The following is a 20,116-nucleotide window of genomic DNA, read 5'->3' on the forward strand; positions in this document are numbered from 1 at the left end:
ATTGTACAATAACATTTTAGTTTGATCATAGTGTATTTAAAGTAATAAATTTTCATTGTTATGTGTGCTATTATGTGTTTCTAATTTATAATAATATTGATGACAATAATTACAGGTAGTATGTGACTCTGACCTTAAAATCTGCGATATTGTGTGTCACTGGAGAGGAAGTACACATGATTCCCGCATATATAGAGAAAGCTCAATAAAGCGGAGGTTTGAGGAGAATGAATTTCATGGGAAGCTGATTGGAGATAGCGGGTATCCTTGTACTTCGCATCTTCTAACACCAATATTAAGACCAAGGACACAGGCAGAAGAAAGGTACAACCTGAGTCACATACGAACGAGGAATACTGTAGAGCGTTGCTTTGGGGTGTGGAAGCAAAGATTCCGCATACTCAACGAAACAATGCGAGGGTCTCTGCAAGTGATCAAGACCACTATTGTTGCTTGTGCAGTTTTGCACAATTTAGCAATACTCTTTAATGAGTCTATTTTAAATCAAGGTATTTGTGCAAACTAATATGTAAACAAAGTATATTTAATAATGCCAATACATAAAAAATAAGCATATTTTAATTCTTTATTTTGTATTTTTCTAGATCCTTCAGGCCTTGAAAATCAATTATTAATCGATCCAACTATCCCTGATAATATAGAAGATGAAGACGAAAATATAAACAGGGCCATTTATATTGAAACTTATTTTAATCAATAAAAACCATATTTTATTATTTTTCAAAATTTATTTTTTTTAAATATTCCTCCTCTAATGCAAGTATTTGGAGCTTCTTCTCGTGAAGCTCCCTCTCTTGTTCTATTCTTAATAGGTGAAGCTCCCTCTCTTGCTCTATTCTTAATAGATGCAACTCTTGTTGTTGCTTCATTAATTCCTCCCTGCTTTTTTTTGCAAGGAGGAATAATTGATGCTCGTAATTGGAATTTGATTTCCCACTGTAAAAATAACATAAACATTAAACATTATTTCACATAAATCACAGCTGAACAATAAGCACAGGAAATTTCATGAAATTCTATTTTCAACATTACATACTTACGTTTTTTTTGGTTTAGCTTTGAAAATATGATGTGTAGGATTTATACGTGGCAATTCAGTGGAGAAATTTGGCAATTCAGGCTAAAAATAAAAAAATAATAATTATTTTAAAATAATATAAATTTTATTTATAATACTGATATTTTTGTATAACATAACTGATAAAAATATTATACAAATTATTATATAATATGATTACCTATGCATGTGCAGTGCTTTCATCATTTTCATTCAATTTCAATGTATCATCAGCAGACTCCTTAGTAACTTCCTATAAATATATAAAATATAATTACTCAATCTCACAATAAAAAACTATATATGCATAGCGCTATTATCCCTTAATGGATATTCCAAATTAAGGAATAATAGCAGTAGAAAATGTAAAAAATATAAACCTGTTGGCCATGTGTTGCATCGCTATCGAAAGGATTGTTATCAACCACAAACTCATTAGGAAGAGCTGCTATAAGCTCTTGATCTTCAGGCGGAGGACTTGGTGGCGGAGGTCCCCCGCCTGTCATGTTTCTTGCCGTTCTAAATTTGTGTTCCGAAGCCTTAGCTTTCTTCAAATTCCTCCACTGATTTTGTATTTGGCTTAAGTCCCTTTTATGGAGTGAAATGATATTATAACTGAAATATAAATACAATAATAATGTTATTACACTGTAACAATTTATTAAATACAAGAAACTGTTAGAATAAGTAAAACTAAAATAACCAAGATAAAACGTCTTCCCATGCAAGTTTTTTTGCTGTATTTGTATTAGTCGACGTATCCTTATTCTCTAATATAATATGTGCTCGCTCGAGCACTAATTATTTTCGAAGCACTTTCTAAAGAGCAATATATATTTATTAATAAGCATTAAAACATGTAAGGAAATAAGTACATTCTATTAGATTTCTTGTGTACATTACGTACCTTATCCTCCTCACTCCAATTCGTCGAACGAGAACGTTTATTGATCATTGAACTCATTTTAAATTAAAACTGAATTTGAATTTATCAAAAATCTCAAATCTGTACAAATGTTTGAAATTTGAAAGTTATCAATATCCTGTCAGTTAAACGTCATACAAAATAAAGTCTACCATTCATATTTGTCAAAAAGTACATTTTTAGTCAAGTTTTACGTGAATAGCGGGTTTTATTTCGATAATGTTACTAGAAAAAAATACATATATTGACGTAACTTAGTTGAGAGACTGCTGAGATAGGTTTATAAGTACCTAAGATTATTTTAATCATTGTTTAAGGAGTTGAGAGTTATTTAACTGAGAGGTGTTTATGCAACAGATCAGTCAGTTTTTATAAGTAAGGCTGGTAATTTTTTACGACATCACATTAGAAACCTCAAAAATAGCAGTACTTCTCCACTATTTAATGGATGTTATTATACATATAAACCTTCCTCTTGAATCACTCTATCTATTAAAAGAAACTGCATCAAAATCCGTTGCGTAGTTTCAAAGATTTAAGCGTACAAAGGGACATAGGGACAGAGAAAGCGACTTTGTTTTATACTATGTATAATATAATAATGATAGTGATAGCACAGTATTACAATATTATTTCCTACAGTAAGGAAACGCCTTTGATGTCGCGCGATGCCGCCGCCAGCGTAGGTACTTACGCTGCCACACGAAAATACGCTAGGGTTGCAACAAATGGGAAATAAAACAATTGTGATTATTAATATTATGATGAAATCATTTATTCATATGTACATTCAAAATAATTGCGATTATTAAATCTGATGTAATCATTTGTTCATAAATATATAATTACAGATATTGCACTGCTAAATATTATTTACGTGGACACTTTATTTTTGGATGTTCTTAATTGTATATTATACCATTTAAGAAGTAATGCATTCGCATTGGGATGTACAATCTGATTAGAAAATAATGAGGACAACATATACATAGCTTTGATTTTAATTCAACAGATACAATTATTAATACAATCTTTCTGAAATATTGTTTCCTTCTGGGATTTCAATGTAGATTTACATCCGTAAACGGAACAGTTTTTGCGCGCCATAATAGAATATGTAAGTACCTATGTATAATAAAATTATTACACAAAAAATACGACTGCGTCGTCCTTTCGCGATAGTTAATGCAAACTCAGCGTGATTGCATTAAGCGGCCCGCGTCGCCCGACCCCCCGCCAGTTCCCCTCCGTTTCTCTGCACAAGTACATTCGTCGCCATACTGTAGGAAATATGGTGATACTGTGGTGATAGTCCGGCTAACGAAAGATAAGACTGGAAAAGGCGGCAAATTCAAAAAATCATCATATTAAGGTAACCTAATGGTAACTTAGGTTATAGTTGGAAATAAAGTTTTGATACTTTAATTTATTATTACGAGCTTTGTTTTTTTGAGAGATTAACAACCTCTACAAACTCTTCATCTATATAATATTATATATATGTAATCTGGTACAGTTATCTGATACAGATAAAAAAAAGAACAGCTAGTGAAAGTAATAAAAAACATAATAAAATACAATTAAATTTTGTTTAATCAATATAATCATATTAAATCTAAAAGCCGCGTTCAGCCGCGAATAAAGAATAAGAATCACTATCATTATCTCTGACATCATTAACTCTTCCATTTCTGCAGTTATTCCATCTTGTTTTTTTTGTACTGCTCTTCAACATGAATAACATGGTTCGGTCATAGAAGAAATCTCGTTGAGATACTGATTTTGTGTCTTTAAACATTTTGAACGGACAGATCGTTCAATTTTATATTGTTGCTTTAATAGTTTATAACTGGATTACTGGTATCATCCATGCAAAATAATAATAATAATATTAAACAAATCATATACAGCCTTACTTATAAAAACTGACTGATCTGTTGCTTAAGCAACTCTCAGTTAAATAACTCTCAACTCCTTAAACAATGATTAAAATAATCTTACTTATAAACCTGTCTCAGCAGTGTCTCAACTAAGTAACGTCAATATATTTTTTTCTAGTAACATTATCGAAATAAAACCCGCTATTCACGTAAAACTTGACTAAAAATGTACTTTTTGACAAATATGAATGGTAGACTTTATTTTGTATGACGTTTAACTGACAGGTTATTGATAACTTTCAAATTTCAAACATTTGTCGTTAACACAGATTTGAGATTTTTGATAAATTCAAATTCAGTTTTAATTTAAAATGAGTTCAATGATCAATAAACGTTCTCGTTCGACGAATTGGAGTGAGGAGGATAAGGTACGTAATGTACACAAGAAATCTAATAGAATGTACTTATTTCCTTACATGTTTTAATGCTTATTAATAAATATATATTGCTCTTTAGAAAGTGCTTCGAAAATTAGTGCTCGAGCGAGCACATATATTAGAGAATAAGGATACATCGACTAACACAAATACAGCAAAAAAACTTGCATGGGAAGATGTTTTGTCTTGGTTGGTGTTGGTTATTTTAGTTTTACTTATTCTAACATATAAATTGTTAATTGTATTTAATAAATTGTTACCTGTAATAACATTATTTTATATTTCAGTTATAATATCATTTCACTCCATAAAAGGGACTTAAGCCAAATACAAAATCAGTGGAGGAATTTGAAGAATCGGGCTAAGGCTTCGGAACACAAATTTAGAACGGCAAGAAACATGACAGGCGGGGGACCTCCGCCACCAAGTCCTCCGCCCGAAGATCAAGAACTTATAGCAGCTCTTCCTAATGAGTTTGTGGTTGATAACAATCCTTTTGATAGCGATGCAACACATGGCCAACAGGTTTATATTTTTTACATTTTCTACTGCTATTATTCCTTAATTTGGAATATCCATTAAGGGATAATAGCGCTATGCATATATAGTTTTTTATTGTGAGATCGAGTAATTATATTTTATATATTTATAGGAAGTTACTAAGGAGTCTGCTGATGATACATTGAAATTGAATGAAAATGATGAAAGCACTGCACATGCAAAGGTAATCATATTATATAATAATTTGTATAATATTTTTATCAGTTATGTTATACAAAAATATCAGTATTATAAATAAAATTTATATTATTTTAAAATAATTATTTTTTTAGCCTGAATTGCCAAATTTCTCCACTGAATTGCCACGAATAACAAAACCTACACATCATATTTTCAAAGCTAAACAAAAAAAAACGTAAGTATGTAATGTTGAAAATAGAATTTCATGAAATTTCCTGTGCTTATTGTTCAGCTGTGATTTATGTGAAATAATGTTTAATGTTTATGTTATTTTTACAGTGGGAAATCAAATTCTAATTACGAGCATCAATTATTCCTCCTTGCAAAAAAAAGCAGGGAGGAATTAATGAAGCAACAACAAGAGTTGCATCTAATTAGGTTAGAACAAGAGAGGGAGCTTCACCTATTAAGAATAGAACAAGAGAGAAAGAAGCTGCAAATACTTGCATTAGAGGAGGAATATTTAAAAAAGAAAATAAATTTTGAAAAATAATATAATATGGTTTTTATTGATTAAAATAAGTTTCAATATAAATGGCCCTGTTTATATTTTCGTCTTCATCTTCTATATTATCAGGGACAGCTGTTGGATAGATTAATAATTGATTTTCAAGGCCTGAAGGATCTAGAAAAATACAAAATAAAGTATTAAAATATGCTTATTTTTTATGTATCAATGGCATTATTAAATATACTTTGTTTACATATTAGTTTGCACAAATACCTTGATTTAAAATAGACTCATTAAAGAGTATTGCTAAATTGTGCAAAACTGCACAAGCAACAATAGTGGTCTTGATCACTTGCAGAGACCCTCGCATTGTTTCGTTGAGTATGCGGAATCTTTGTTTCCACACGCCAAAGCAACGCTCTACAGTATTCCTCGTTCGTATGTGACTCAGGTTGTACCTTTCTTCTGCCTGTGTCCTTGGTCTTAATATTGGTGTTAGAAGATGCGAAGTACAAGGATACCCGCTATCTCCAATCAGCTTCCCATGTAATTCATTCTCCTCAAACCTCCGCTTTATTGAGCTTTCTCTATATATGCGGGAATCATGTGTACTTCCTCTCCAGTGACACACAATATCGCAGATTTTAAGGTCAGAGTCACATACTACCTGTAATTATTGTCAATATTATTATAAACTAGTGGTCCGCCCCGGCTTCGCCCGTGGTACATGTTTACGTTTTCTCTACATAAGAACCATTCTCGTACTTCAAGGAATATAATAAAAAAAGAATTATCGAAATCGGTTCAGCCGTTCTCGAGTTATGCGCTTACCAACACATTTTGCGATTCATTTTTATATATAAGACTAGCGGTCCGCCCCGGCTTCGCCCGTGGTACATGTTTACGTTTTCTCTACATAAAAACCATCCTCGTACTTCAAGGAATATAATAAAAAAAGAATTATCGAAATCGGTTCAGCCGTTCTCGAGTTATGCGCTTACCAACACATTTTGCGATTCATTTTTATATATAAGAAGATTAGAAACACATAATAGCACACATAACAATGAAAATTTATTACTTTAAATACACTATGATCAAACTAAAATGTTATTGTACAATGTTCATACTTGAGTGTTAATGGAGTAATGTCCCTTCCTATTAACATAGTACTGTCCAGCCTCTCCACTCACTTTGCGTATCTTAATATGAGTACAATCTATTGCACCAATGATACGCTTCATCCCGCATATGGCCTCAAATTTCCTAATTGCTTTGGCTTCCTCGGTTGAGTTCGACGGCATATTAATATAACGCGAACTTTTAGAAGCTAACGCAATAGCAACATTTCGGGACAAACGGGAAAGTGTCTGTTGACTCATTCCGTGAATGTCAGCACAATCTTCTTGGATCTGTAATGTAATAGGTCGTTATACAGGCTTTTCTATTGTATATATCCAAAACTATGATCCAAAACTAGAGCACAAAAGTCACATCTACCTCATGCCGGCCCCAATATCGAATAACTGCCATCACTTGCAGTTCCACTGGAATACCGCCCCCTCGAGTGTCCACGCGAAGGTCATCCCGAATCAAATTAATGATTTGTTGCATGTTATTCTTTCCGAATCTATACCTCGACCGGAATTCCTCTTCGTCGAGGTCCAAAGGATTCACCCTCTGTTTATAATTTTTTCTTTGTCGCCTACGAATATTAAAATAACGAATCTCCTGCACATCATTGGTAAAATCGTCGATCAAGGTATCATTTATATCCATTTTATTGCAAAAATAATAAAAAACACTAATATAACTTTATTATTTGCAACTATTGACAACAGCTGTTTGACAATAATATCCGCCATGATGTCTCTCAAATAGATTTAAAGCAGGGTCGGACGTTTCTTAAATTTTGACATTATATAACTGTTACTTATACACCTCTCAACACTGAATTGGGTTTATAAGTGAATAATGTAATGTAATGTAATGTAATAATAGTAATGTGCAATGCAATCAAGATGAAAAGTATCAAAATATCAAGTCACACTGTGTGTTTTTCCTTGAAAACTACATCTCTTTCAAATTGTTTCTTTTTAAATTTATTAATCATAGTTTAAAGTTTTCGTCATGTTTTCAACTCAGTTTTCAATTATTAGAAATCACTAAAATCCTAAGCTAAAATCGCAGAAAATAAAATCACTTTGACAAGCTTTGACACATCAACAACTCAGGTTTTAATGACAGTTAACTGTTAAGTGTTGCCAAATAAATTTTCGAAATAAAAAGCCAGTCTCATCTTTCGAACCAGACGTGACTAGTATAGATTTATTTATTGATTTAATAAATGAAACGATACCAATTTAAATTTCGCGCTGTTTATGTATGATGTGCGCATGTCTTAATGCTCTAAGGCGCATGCGCAGGTTTCAATTATTTTATAACTAGTGCCCCGGCTTCGCCCGTGGTACATATTTAGTATCCTATATCCTTCTCCTGGCTCTAAACTACCTCCCTGCCAATTTTCAGCTAAATCGGTTCAGCCGTTCTTGAGTTATAAGTGGAGTAACTAACACGACTTTCTTATAAATATATAGATTTTAATAAAATAAATAATTTAACAATTTCAATGATGGACCTATACGGACCTAACGGTAAAGAATACGATTTTGATAAAATTCGCCAATTTTGATATGGATGAGGTGCTAAAGTGTAATTTTTTTATACCCAAAATTAAAAAAAAAATATTTAAAAAAAAACTAAAGGGGACCTAACGAAAAAATTGTGGGACCTTATAGGACCTAACGAAGACCTATAGATTAAGGTCATTTTTGACCCAAAATTCTATGGATGGGGTGCTAAAGTGTAATTTTTTTATACCTAAAATTTAAAAAATTATTTAAAAAAAAACTAAAGGGGACCTAACGAAAAAATTGGTGGACCTTAAAGGACCTAACGGGGACCTAACGATCAAGGTCATTTTCGACCCAAAATTCCATAGATGGGGTGCTAAGTTTGCACTGGTCAGTTCCATTTACAAGATATAAATTATTAAAATGCAAGATTATTTCAAAATATATAAAATTACAATTTCAAAAATCATTAAACATTAAACAGTGTTGAGTGTAGGTTTTTAAAAAATTTAACATAATGAATGTTTTTCAATATTATACTTGAAATCCAAATATATATCCAAAATACAGTACTCCAGCCTTCTGGCTCGAATAAAAAAAAACATTTTGAAGTTTGAACGACAGAACGAATGACGTTCGAACTTCGAACAAATGAACGACAAAATGTCAAATTGAGATTAATTATTTTTAATCCGTAGAATTTTTGTTTGTCTCTAATAAAAGTTTGCACTTTGCAACATTCCCAGTGTTTTCGTTTTAGATATCAAATGTAATTCCAAACGTCCTAGTGACTTTATATTCACTTATTTTCTTCCGTATCATCGTTGATACCAATTTCTAAATATGACGGAGACGCGTCGTTTACAACTCCATTTGGGGAAGTGTATAGAAGATTTAGACAAATTACACAATGTACCTGACTTAAAATCAAAAAGAGCAGCTTTGTAAGTATCTAATTAACAATAATTTACATATTTGAATACTTTTATAATAACATAATTTTACCATGTATGTGCAGGCTATGCAAAACAGCCCAAAAGCTCTTTGAAAATGCTGAAGAAGCCCGTGCAAAGGGTGACGAGGAGTACTCCTACGTCTACTTCATGAAATACCTTCGTGTAATCGCCTATATCAGTAAGGATAAAGAATATCTAAAGGACAAAACATACTTCAACAATATGCTCGGAGCTAAGAACCCAAACAAGGCTATAGATGCTGCTGAAAAGTTGAAAATGAGCCTCATTGAAAGGTGAGTGTGTAATAAAATACTTACTACTATTGTGCATTAAAACTATTGCATCATTGTATAAAATTTGATAACTGCAATCTATCAAAGAAACATACACAAGCATTAAAACTTCATAATGATTTTTATATCTTATTTCTTTGTTCAGGTATGCAAAAGAGCAGAAAAACAAACGCCTGATGGATATACAGGAGAATGAATTGATCAAGCAGAAGATTGACGAAAACCGCAAGAAAGCTATGGACATTGCTGCTGAGCCACCACCAGTTTTGGGTCTACCTGGTAATGAACTTATATTTATACACATTATATTAAAAATTTGTAAATATTGTATAATTTTCAGGTTAGCCATATTTTTTAATGCAAAAATGTAGAATTTTAAATTTGAAGTAGAAACTTAATTTTCTACCAAAAGTATTGTTTGCAACTTATAAAAATTTGTATAAAAGTGTGATCAATAAAATGTTACCAGCCTCCTCGCCTCCAATTTAAAAAAAAAAAGCAATATAATATTGTAATAAAGCATGTATTATTTTTAACCCATTGGAAAATCATTTATGCAAGTTTATAATAATTCTATTGAAATATTTTTAGGTCCCGATGAAGTGACTATAAAAAGCGATCAATTGTACCAAATACTGAAGAACGGCAAGCTGAAGGTCATGATATTGGACGCAAGACCTGGCAATGATTACATTGAGTCGCACATTAATCATCCTGCGTGTATTAGTGTGCCAGAGGAACGAATTTCACCTGGGTAAGTTTTGTATGCTTAAAACACAATAGATAAGGAAAAGCTACTAACCACATGGTTTCAATGGATGAAAACATTGTTATGTACTATGTAGTCACATATTAACATAAGCATAACATGTGTTACAATTAAAACATTTGATTGATTAATGGAGAATGTTCACTAATTTTGATTATTAGCAATCCATATTCTCTGTCAAAAATAAATAATACTAGTGAAAAAATTACTTCGATACGTCAATTAGTTTCCGATTTAGAAGTAAAACAAGTTGTAAACGCCCGGTGATGGTGTGACGTCACACCACAACACGCTCAATCTGGCTCACTCAGTCCGCTAGCGATCGCGCGCCCGTGCCGTCGAAATTATAATTAAATACTTTTAAAAATGTCCAATCTAAATACCAGAAAATCATGTGTTGTTCCTAAATGTAAAAATACAACTACCAATTCGCCGGATAAGTTGTTTTTTATAGTTGCAAAGGACGTAAACACAAAATGGTCAGAGTACTACATATTTAATAATATTTTGAGAACATTGCAGCTGTTTTGCGTTATCCTTTGTTTTCTATACAAGTTTTAATCTATACTAGATTGTGCTTCTGCTCTGCTCATAGAAATCTAAATAACAAGGCAATGTTATTTAGATTTCTATGGCTCTGCTCGTATGGGCTAGGTATAGGTAGATGGCTAGTAAGATTTTTTCTTGTTTTAAGTTGAGAATGATATGGAGAACTATACTAAAATATAAGTTAGTCGGGGGAAGAACTAAACAAAAACAGGGTATAGTTCCACACAAATTCAAATGTCAACAGGAAAATGAAGATAAACCTCAGAGATCAGCAGTGCAAAAACGCAATCGTATAGAATATTTTGAGAAACTATTAAATAAAGATGAAACTTTGGCATGACTGTTATTTTATTAAACGAATAATAATTAGTAATTACTATTATTGGACTATTAACGAAATTCGCGGATGAAAACCCATCAAAATACTGCGCAAGCTTTAACACCTATACTACTGCAGCGCTGCCGACTTGATACGCGCGTTGTGACGTGACGTCACAAGCGGTCACGTGACTATTAGCGGGACTCGATATTTTTCGAAACTTTGAATGTGTATAAAATCAAAACTACTTGGTATTTTTGACTACGACAAAAACTAGTGTATTTGTATACATACAGGCTTTACTGAGACACAATTTCAAGGAATTTGGCATACCTAGTAACATTCTTCATTGTTATAATACAAAATATAATAATTTTGATTCCTATTTTGCATGAAGTAAAATTAGTATTCAAAATCAAACATTTTTTTAATCAACTTGACTTCGTTTAGAAGTTTAAAATCATCAAAATACAGAAAATTAATAATGAATGAAATGTTCTGAGAGCAGTTATTCCTTAATATTGTAATAAATATGAATTTTCAGTCATGTTTTCTATCATCCTGTTTTTATCAGTGTGGAGAGTTAACCTGACGTAATCGTGAGTTTCTACAGCTGAAAAAAAATCTTTAATAGCTCTTTATAATTCAAATATTTTTATTTTTTTTTACAGGCAATCAGCTAACGTATTAGAACAAAACCTACCTGCCGACTCTCGGCCAGTCTGGGCTGAGCGAGCGAGTATGGATCTAATTGTTATGCTCGATTGGAGTAGCACTACTGTGATACCGGGGAAGCCACTGCATTTATTGAAGACTATTTTACTTAAGGTAAAAGTTATGATGGTGAAGGAATGATGAAAATTGTGCTAGAATTAATATTGTAATGAGCATTGTTGTTTTCAAAGCATGACAGACAAAATGGAATAATAAATTAATTAAATTTTAAACCAGCTTTCTGTTTGCGGCTTTGCCTGCATTATGTCTAAAACTTTCTTAATTTTATACCAAAACCGCCCTCGTGATCCACACTGTCTATTGCTGAAATTACTTCCAATTTCATAAAAAATATTTGCATTTGATTTCCAGTTTAACGCAAACAGACGTAATGAGACAGAAGATTTCGTTTTATAATACATATGTATATGTTATAATCTTATAATATATTTCTTACATACACTTGAAAGTATTTCTAAAATTGTATCAAGTAAAACACAAATATCAATATTAATTTGTCATATCAACAAATAAATTAACCCTCTATTCTTTCAGTGGGACATAAAAGTCCAATACGCAAGACAGCCAGTAGCACTATGGGGAGGCTATGAGGACTGGCTGCTCAAATACCCCGCTTTTACCAGCAACCCTCAGGCTGTGCCACCCTCACAGGAGATCATGTTGGATGATATGCTTGGTAGGTGGTTAATTTTAGTGAAACGGCCTAATTTTAGGGCCTATTTTAAATTTTGAAGTGAAAACTTCTTTAGCGGCGTTGGGTATAAAATCTTAAACTCGCGTCAGGACACGTGACCTGATCAAAAAAGCGTAAGATGGATGGATATCAAACATGCTCAATGTTAATAATCAAGTTTTCACTTCTGCCGGCACTCCCGGAGTGCAACCTTTTTTTTTTGAAGTTTATTTCGTTGATATAAGTGATAAAAAGATTATAGTCTATGCGTAAACATTGGCAGTAAAGGAAACTACTTTTGTTTGTTATAGTTTTGAATGGAGAATGTTCACTAATTTTGATTATTAGCAATCCATATTCTCTGTCAAAAATAAATAATACTAGTGAAAAAATTACTTCGATATGTCAATTAGTTTCCGATTTAGAAGTAAAACAAGTTGTAAACGCCCGGTGATGGTGTGACGTCACACCACAACACGCTCAATCTGGCTCACTCAGTCCGCTAGCGATCGCGCGCCCGTGCCGTCGAAATTATAATTAAATATGTACTTTTAAAAATGTCCAATCTAAATACCAGAAAATCATGTGTTGTTCCTAAATGTAAAAATACAACTACCAATTCACCGGATAAGTTGTTTTTTATAGTTGCAAAGGACGTAAACAAAAAATGGTCAGAGGTGCCTTTGGTGTCAGAATTTTCCGTTTTCTTACATAGTACTACATACACGGACATGTATCAAGATAGACTAAGCGAGTGTATGTACTTCCCGTGTCCAAACTATGTTATTGAAACTTACTTGACGCTGGCCTACACTCAGTCCGCGCTTGCAGTTCGCCAAGGAAAGACGTGAAGCTGAATAAAGTAAAATGCCGAATTGCGCCGTTATAAACTGTAGAAACTCCACAGCTGTGAGTGGCCGAGTTAGCAGAGATGTTTCCTTCCACCGGTAAGTAATTTTCTAATCAGAATATGCACTATTTATTTTAAAATCAAATAAAGAATATCTGTGGAAAACGATCGTGACAAACACGGATACCAAATCATACGAAATGATTCGGAATACATTGCGGCTTTTACTTGGCACGGTAAAGATCGCGTCGTATGATAACAAGCAATGAATAGCGTCTTCTCATTTTTCTGTTCTCATTTTTCTGTCCAATTTTGTGGTTAGTGATGTTCATTTGATGCAACAGTTCTCGATTCTAATCGATTTTATAATCGAACAGAAAAATGATAATTTGTAGGAGCAATTTTTCAGAAAAAAAGGCATAGATTTTTTTTGTCATTTAATACGACTTGACCTAGAACTTTTAAGTATTTTAATACAAAGGTACTAAAAATAAATATTATGACATGGACGCCATTAGTTAAAGTGTCATCTTGGGAGTTTTTTAAAAAAACTCCTTATTGCTTAGACTATGTTTGTTTTTTCAGTTTTCCAAGTAACCCGAACATAAAAGGAAAATGGATCGATGCAACGGGACATAAAGATTGATTGATTGACAGTTTCATTACTTTCTTTCGATGGCCTCTCTAGTACGTAGTACATGGTAACTCAATGGGCATATGTAAGAAAAAGCTAAAACACATTAGTGTACTTGTTAGAATATTAAAAGGTTTATAACTTTATTTTATCATCCCTCTGTCTATGGTAATTATCATTTTTCTGTCTTGAATCGATTTAGTAATCGATTACGATTCATTTATTTGACTACCTCTTAGACATAGATCTAGTTTGATCTGATTTCTTTCGATTTACTTCGATGGGATAGGACGATACTAGAATCGCCGCGCGAGTGGCGGCCTAATCGATTTAGCGTAAAATGAAATTAACATCACTAAAAAGCGCTCGTGACGTCATAACGCGTCAAGGTCAGTACAAAAAATATGACACGCTTGGTTTTCATACAGATCGCGGTACTTGCGTTGTCTACTTAAATATACATGTCTGTGACTACATATTATAATATTTTCAGAACATTGCATCTGTTTTTTTTTATCCTTTGTTTTCTATACAAGTTTTAATCTATACTAGATTGTGCTTCTGCTCTGCTCGTATGGGCTAAGACCTAAGTAAAGGTAGATGGCTAGTAAGATTTTTTCTTGTTTTAAGTTGAGAATGATATGGAGAACTATACTAAAATATAAGTTGGTCGGGAGAAGAATTAAACAAAAACAGGGTATAGTTCCACACAAATTCAAATGTCAACAGGAAAATGAAGATAAACCTCAGAGATCAGCAGTGCAAAAACGCAATCGTATAGAATATTTTGAGAAACTATTAAATAAAGATGAAACTTTGGCATGACTGTTATTTTATTAAACGAATAATAATTAGTAATTACTATTATTGGACTATTAACGAATTTCGCGGATGAAAACCCATCAAAATACTGCGCAAGCTATAACACCTACTACAGCGCTGCCGACTTGATACTAAGGGTGACAAATCAACATCGAGTTATGCTGCGCTGTACTGCGTTATGCTGTGCTGTGTTTCTTAAGCTACGTTTTTTTAACAATTAAACGATGCTGCGCTGTACTGCGCTGTGATGTGCTGTGTTTCTTAAGCTACGTTTTTTAACCTTCCTATACTCGCGCGTTGGTCTGTGAGACCGACGAAACACATTTTCGTAATTATTTTTATGCAGGTAAATCCTGTGAAGTCGAGTTCCTTGCTAGTTTCCGGATTTGGGGCTAACTTCATTTTAGTGCACGTCGCGTGGTCGGCAGAAGTTCACGTGTGTGTGCGATTTTTTTTTTTGCATTTGGCGCCAATCGGTCCATGAGACCGACGCGAGTATAGGTGCAACTTTTTGTGTAAGTATTAATATTATATATTTTGTACATTTATATATTTTTACAGACTTTGAATTCTTTATGAAGTATGTATAGTAAAATATATGTATGAATGTTGCTCTAAATTATATTTTGGCCAATTTTTTAGGCCATACTTCATGTCAAAATGAACGATGATCAAATCAGATTGTTGCTGGAAGAATCAAGTTCTGGTTCTGCTATGAAGACGAAAATGACGGTGAGGTGGAAGACAACGTGGAGGTACAAGAAGAGACATACGAAACCGAGCAAGACGATGACAATGAAGATATATCTGAGGAAAAACACAGTGAAGTTCCAGTGATTTTTACTTGGGAAAAGATGGACAGACAAGGCTCAAAACTAAGCCAAACATAGATAAATATTATGTGCTTTGATATGTTTATTATTATTATTTAGAAGTTTATTTTGTTTTGAAAAAGAAGTTCTGTTTTTAATTTAGTTTTCCCTAGTACTTAAGAAAAACATCTCAAATTCGAGGACTGATTTGTGATAGACTATAAGTCAATAAAATAATTAATAAACTAAGTATGATCAATACTATTTTGTTTCAGTACATCCTAAACAATCTAGCTCAGTATAAAGTAATCAGCAGCTCGTGTAGTCGTTTATCTCGTCAATTATGACCCTATTTTCAAAAAAACGTAAACATTACGACATAGTTGAATCCGATGAAGATGAAAGTGAAGAAGAAGCGGATATGGATATTTTATATGTTATTTTGTCGTTAAAAGAGTCCAGTCACGGTAGCTTGTTACCTCACACCATACGTGAAAAAAAAGGAAAATTTTAATGAATTTAATGCGGCGATGGAGGGGCACGCAGCGTGCTCCAAACCTAGCATAGCTCGACACAGCGCACATGTCAGAGCTCCATAAAAACATAGCACAGTTCGGCACAGCGCGGCTCAGCACGGCGGGTAGCGCGCCTCGCTCGAGACTGCTGCGTTTTTAAACAGAGCGTAGCCTCACACAGCGCAGCACAGCATGGGTTGTTTGTATCCTCATTAAAATATTAGACGAGCGAGTTGACCAAACACAGCACAGCGCAGTACAGCGCAGCATAGCTCGATGTTGATTTGTCACCCTAAGCGCGGGGGCGCGGCCGCGAGGCGCGTTGTAACGTGACGTCACAAGCGGTCACGTGACTATTAGCGGGACTCGATATTTTTCGAAACTTTGAATGCGTATAAAATCAAAACTACTTGGTATTTTTGACTACGACAAAAACTAGTGTATTTGTATACATACAGGCTTTACTGAGACACAATTTCAAGGGATTTGGCATACCTAGTAACATTCTTCATTGTTGTATTTCAATTCTTTTAATTGAAAAATTGGGTGATATTAGTGTTGCATACCAAAAAACACATTTAACGAATTTACAAGCGTGTTATAAAGGTACCAATAGCCATCAAGTTTGTAACCTGTGTAAATAATAATTTTCAAAAGATACAATTTTCGACTGACCGGTTGACTTGGTTGGTAGTGGCCCTGCCTTCCAAGCCAGAGGTTGTGGGTTCGATTCCCACCCGGGGCAAATATTTGTGTGATAAACATAGATGTTTGCTCTGTGTCTGGGTGTTAATTATCTATATAAGTATTTATTTAAAAATTATATGTATGTATGTTTATCAGCCATCTGGTTTCCATAACACAAGCGAAAGCTTAGTATGGGATCAAATTGTGCCGTGTGTGAAAATTGTCCTGAAATATTTATTTATTTTATTTTAAATGTAAATGTTATTTTATTACTTTCAGGTGAAATAGATTATCCAAATTTGTCGGATTTGAACCCACCTACTCCAGTGACCCGACCCAAACCGGGCGAGCCAGTTGTGGATAGATCTAGTAAGGTATGTAAATTATATTTTATCAAAGTATTGTATAATTTCCTTTAAATTTATTATCAAAAGTTTGTCATGAATGTCTACGGCCATTGCTGTGCAATTTCTTGTATTTATCTTCCATTGTTTCAATCTTTAAGAATAATTCTTGAAAGATTGTAAGATTTTTTGAATAAATTAAATAAAACAACGTAAGCAGTCATAAACTCTATAGAAGTGACAACTTACTACTTTTTGTATTTTCATGTTCTTGATTTTACACAAGTACATTTAGAAACTAAACTCACGGGGATAGAAAGACCGACTATCTCTCACACCAATTTAAAATCCATTGGAAATTATTCAATTTCCACGTTTTCACTTCAAAACAATTTTTTGTTTAGCTCTGTTTCCCTCAGGTAATACAAAATGTAATTTAATGGAAAAAATTGGAGGAGGCTTTTACCGCAAAAAGCGGTCCTTATTATATTTAATTACATACTATCTTTCTAATTTACTAACACTTAATTTAATATTTAAAAATAGAATTGTTATAGAGAAATGAGAATAATGTTAATAATAACCACACTAACAACCAACAAAATTTGTAATCCATACTAATATTATAAATGCGAAAGTAACTCTGTCTGTCTGTCTGTTACTCAATCACGCCTAAACTACTGAACCAATTTGCATGAAATTTGGTATGGAGATATTTTGATACCCGAGAAAGGACATAGGCTACCTTTTATTGCGAAATAATAATATGTACCACGCGCGAAGCCGGGGCGGACCTCTAGTTAGATATAAGTAAAGGAATGAATAAATGCTTATTTATTTATTTTAATACAAAATGTTGTATTTTATAGACTGCGGCAGTAGAATTATACGCGGAACGAGCCCGCAACGTGCAGTCCATACTGGAGCAGCAACAGATGATCGCTGACACGTCGCTCACGCTCGAGATGCAGCGAATCGAGGCGGAGCAGGTGACACTTACACTTACATCTTGCACTTGCACTTGCACTTACACTTATACTTATACTTACACTTATACTTGCACTTACACATTCACTTACACTTGTAACTTTAATAAAGTAACACATACGTTAATTTGTAACTATTGTTAAAATTACACGTAAATTTATACCTTGCGCTTGAACATAGACTTGTATTACAGTGTCACCTGCACTCACAGTTACACTTAAATTTACACTTACACTCATAACTATAGTTATACCTATATCTACAGTTAAAGTTACGAATACACTTAAGTTTTGTACTTACACTTAAACTTGCACTTTCACATACACTTGTACTTATAGTTACAGTTACGCATAAAATTATTTTTATTTACACATTCATTTACACTTACACCACATTTACACTTTCTCTGCATATTCACTTATATTTACACTTTACATATGATATAATAACTAACACAAACACCTACAACTCAACATAAAAATCGGGATCAAATCTTACCAGATGATTCATGTAGATAGCTTCAACAAAGAATTCCGTGTAATAATACTATTACTTTATTAACATTTTGGTTATTTTCACTACAGGATTGGGAGAAAACCCGTCAACAAAGCGAGACGGAAAATCGGGATGAATTGCGTGCGATGTACCAGCTGCGCGAACAAGAGATCATATCGCAACTGATGCAGTTGGAGAACAAGCAGTATGATATGGTGAGATGGTTGTGCTTATCGAAATTTGTGAAGCCGTTTTTACGTAATAAACAGAAAAAACTGTACTTACTTGTTTATAAGAGTAGTAGAGTGGTAAGTAACTGACTTGTCAGATAATTACCTATTATTTGTGGAATAAATGGTTTCTTTCTTTCTTTCTTTCAGAGGTAAAATGTTTAAATAATAAACGGAACAAATTAATACTTGTTACTAATAAATGATCAAGAAATAGTTCGAATTTGATAATACTTAGCGTGCTTCTTATATAAACGAATCGCTTTACAAAAATATAATTTTGAAAGAAAGAAAGAAAGAAAAAACGTTTATTTAATGACACATAACCTCACACGTACATAATGAAAAACAATTTATACAATACTTATATGCTACAATACTACTATAATACTTAAAAACACACATTTTCGTATGAACTGCTTTAATTTATGCTATGCTATGAACTGATTTAATATCAGTGACAAATTCTTACCAATTTTGATATTGGTTTTCACCCAAGAACATATTAAATTGTTAGAAAAAGATGATTTCTCAGTTTTTGTGTTTCTATTTTCACCAAAACATACAATTTAAATATATTTCTTTAACCAGGAACAAGAGAACCAGTCCCTTCGTGAGAAATTAGAGGAATACCAGCGCAGGGAGCGGGAAGAAGCGGCCAAACTCGCTGAGAACATCACCAAAGTGCAGCAGCCGCCTGATGCTGATGTCGAAGGTATTATTATATATGATATCTATATCTGATATCTATTATTATATCTATGTATTATTTATAGTATATTTATTAGTATTTTTTTTCTATTAGTATTATATTACATAATTATTGCGTATACTTTTTACCCACCTCCTTTTTCTATTATGTTATCTCGTCTTCAGTTGGTTGCCTGGAAGAAATCACTTATAAGTGATAAGGCCGCCATCTGTGCTGTGTGTCTTCTTTTAGTATAAGTTTTCTTTTTATAATTTTTTTTGTTGGCAGTACAATAAAGTATTTTAAATAAATATTATTATAGATGCTAGATTTATAGGTTTTAAAATTTAGTTTTTAAAACTATTGTGTATAACTCGGTTTTATAATGAAAGGGATTGAAAATTGGCGGCACTTTTAAGTGTATCTCGTTCGCTTAATATTTTTTTGTTAAAAAACAGTTGACAGACGGATAATAGACTCTATTTTTAACCTCATTCTTTAACGGACTGAGTAATAGTGAATTATATTCTATAAGAATATTGGTTTCTATATTATTAGGATATGTAAACGGTGTATGTATTCCTGGAATTTTGCAACGGCTGAACAAATT

At 33.0% G+C, this 20,116-nt stretch overlaps 2 protein-coding genes and 1 long non-coding RNA gene across 3 annotated transcripts in view; 2 read left to right on the plus strand and 1 right to left on the minus strand.

Annotated features, from left to right (window-relative positions):
* Positions 1–729: 729 nt before the first annotated feature.
* LOC149479210 (uncharacterized) lies at positions 730–2,440 on the minus strand. Its single transcript, XR_016317200.1, has 5 exons — positions 1,986–2,440; positions 1,459–1,693; positions 1,260–1,331; positions 1,062–1,141; positions 730–957 (listed from the first exon to the last, which is right to left on the minus strand). It is a non-coding gene; the product is annotated as an uncharacterized LOC149479210 (long non-coding RNA).
* Positions 2,441–3,932: 1,492 nt separating this feature from the next.
* On the plus strand, positions 3,933–5,554 carry LOC149479211 (uncharacterized). The gene is made up of 5 exons (XM_089708324.1): positions 3,933–4,311; positions 4,608–4,845; positions 4,973–5,044; positions 5,154–5,236; positions 5,341–5,554. The coding sequence occupies exons 2-5, from the start codon at positions 4,720–4,722 to the stop codon at positions 5,552–5,554; spliced, it is 495 nt and encodes a 164-aa protein (XP_089564450.1). The 5' UTR covers positions 3,933–4,311; positions 4,608–4,719.
* Positions 5,555–8,775: 3,221 nt separating this feature from the next.
* Usp8 (Ubiquitin specific protease 8) overlaps positions 8,776–20,116 on the plus strand; it is a 28,217-nt gene continuing 16,876 nt past the window's right edge. Inside the window, exons 1-10 of the mRNA XM_089707826.1 lie at positions 8,776–9,089; positions 9,164–9,394; positions 9,540–9,673; positions 9,986–10,148; positions 11,703–11,859; positions 12,301–12,442; positions 17,039–17,133; positions 17,973–18,092; positions 18,675–18,800; positions 19,407–19,530. Coding sequence (XP_089563952.1) covers positions 8,989–9,089; positions 9,164–9,394; positions 9,540–9,673; positions 9,986–10,148; positions 11,703–11,859; positions 12,301–12,442; positions 17,039–17,133; positions 17,973–18,092; positions 18,675–18,800; positions 19,407–19,530 — 1,393 coding nt within the window. The 5' untranslated portion in view covers positions 8,776–8,988. The remainder of the gene's footprint in view (positions 9,090–9,163; positions 9,395–9,539; positions 9,674–9,985; positions 10,149–11,702; positions 11,860–12,300; positions 12,443–17,038; positions 17,134–17,972; positions 18,093–18,674; positions 18,801–19,406; positions 19,531–20,116) is intronic.

The sequence above is a fragment of the Colias philodice genome, chromosome 20, assembly GCF_061535455.1.
Source record: "Colias philodice isolate Cphi_HAF_F1 chromosome 20, ilColPhil1 Martin Lab GWU primary, whole genome shotgun sequence".
Taxonomy (NCBI): domain Eukaryota; kingdom Metazoa; phylum Arthropoda; class Insecta; order Lepidoptera; family Pieridae; genus Colias; species Colias philodice.

Bases quoted from the DNA above. Each gene is read 5' to 3' on its own strand.
- LOC149479211 (XM_089708324.1), top strand. From the start codon at position 4,720: ATGACAGGCGGGGGACCTCCGCCACCAAGTCCTCCGCCCGAAGATCAA. The intron at 5,045-5,153 runs GTAATCATATTA...TTATTTTTTTAG, and splicing joins AAAGCACTGCACATGCAAAG to CCTGAATTGCCAAATTTCTC. The intron at 5,237-5,340 runs GTAAGTATGTAA...TTATTTTTACAG, and splicing joins AAAGCTAAACAAAAAAAAAC to TGGGAAATCAAATTCTAATT.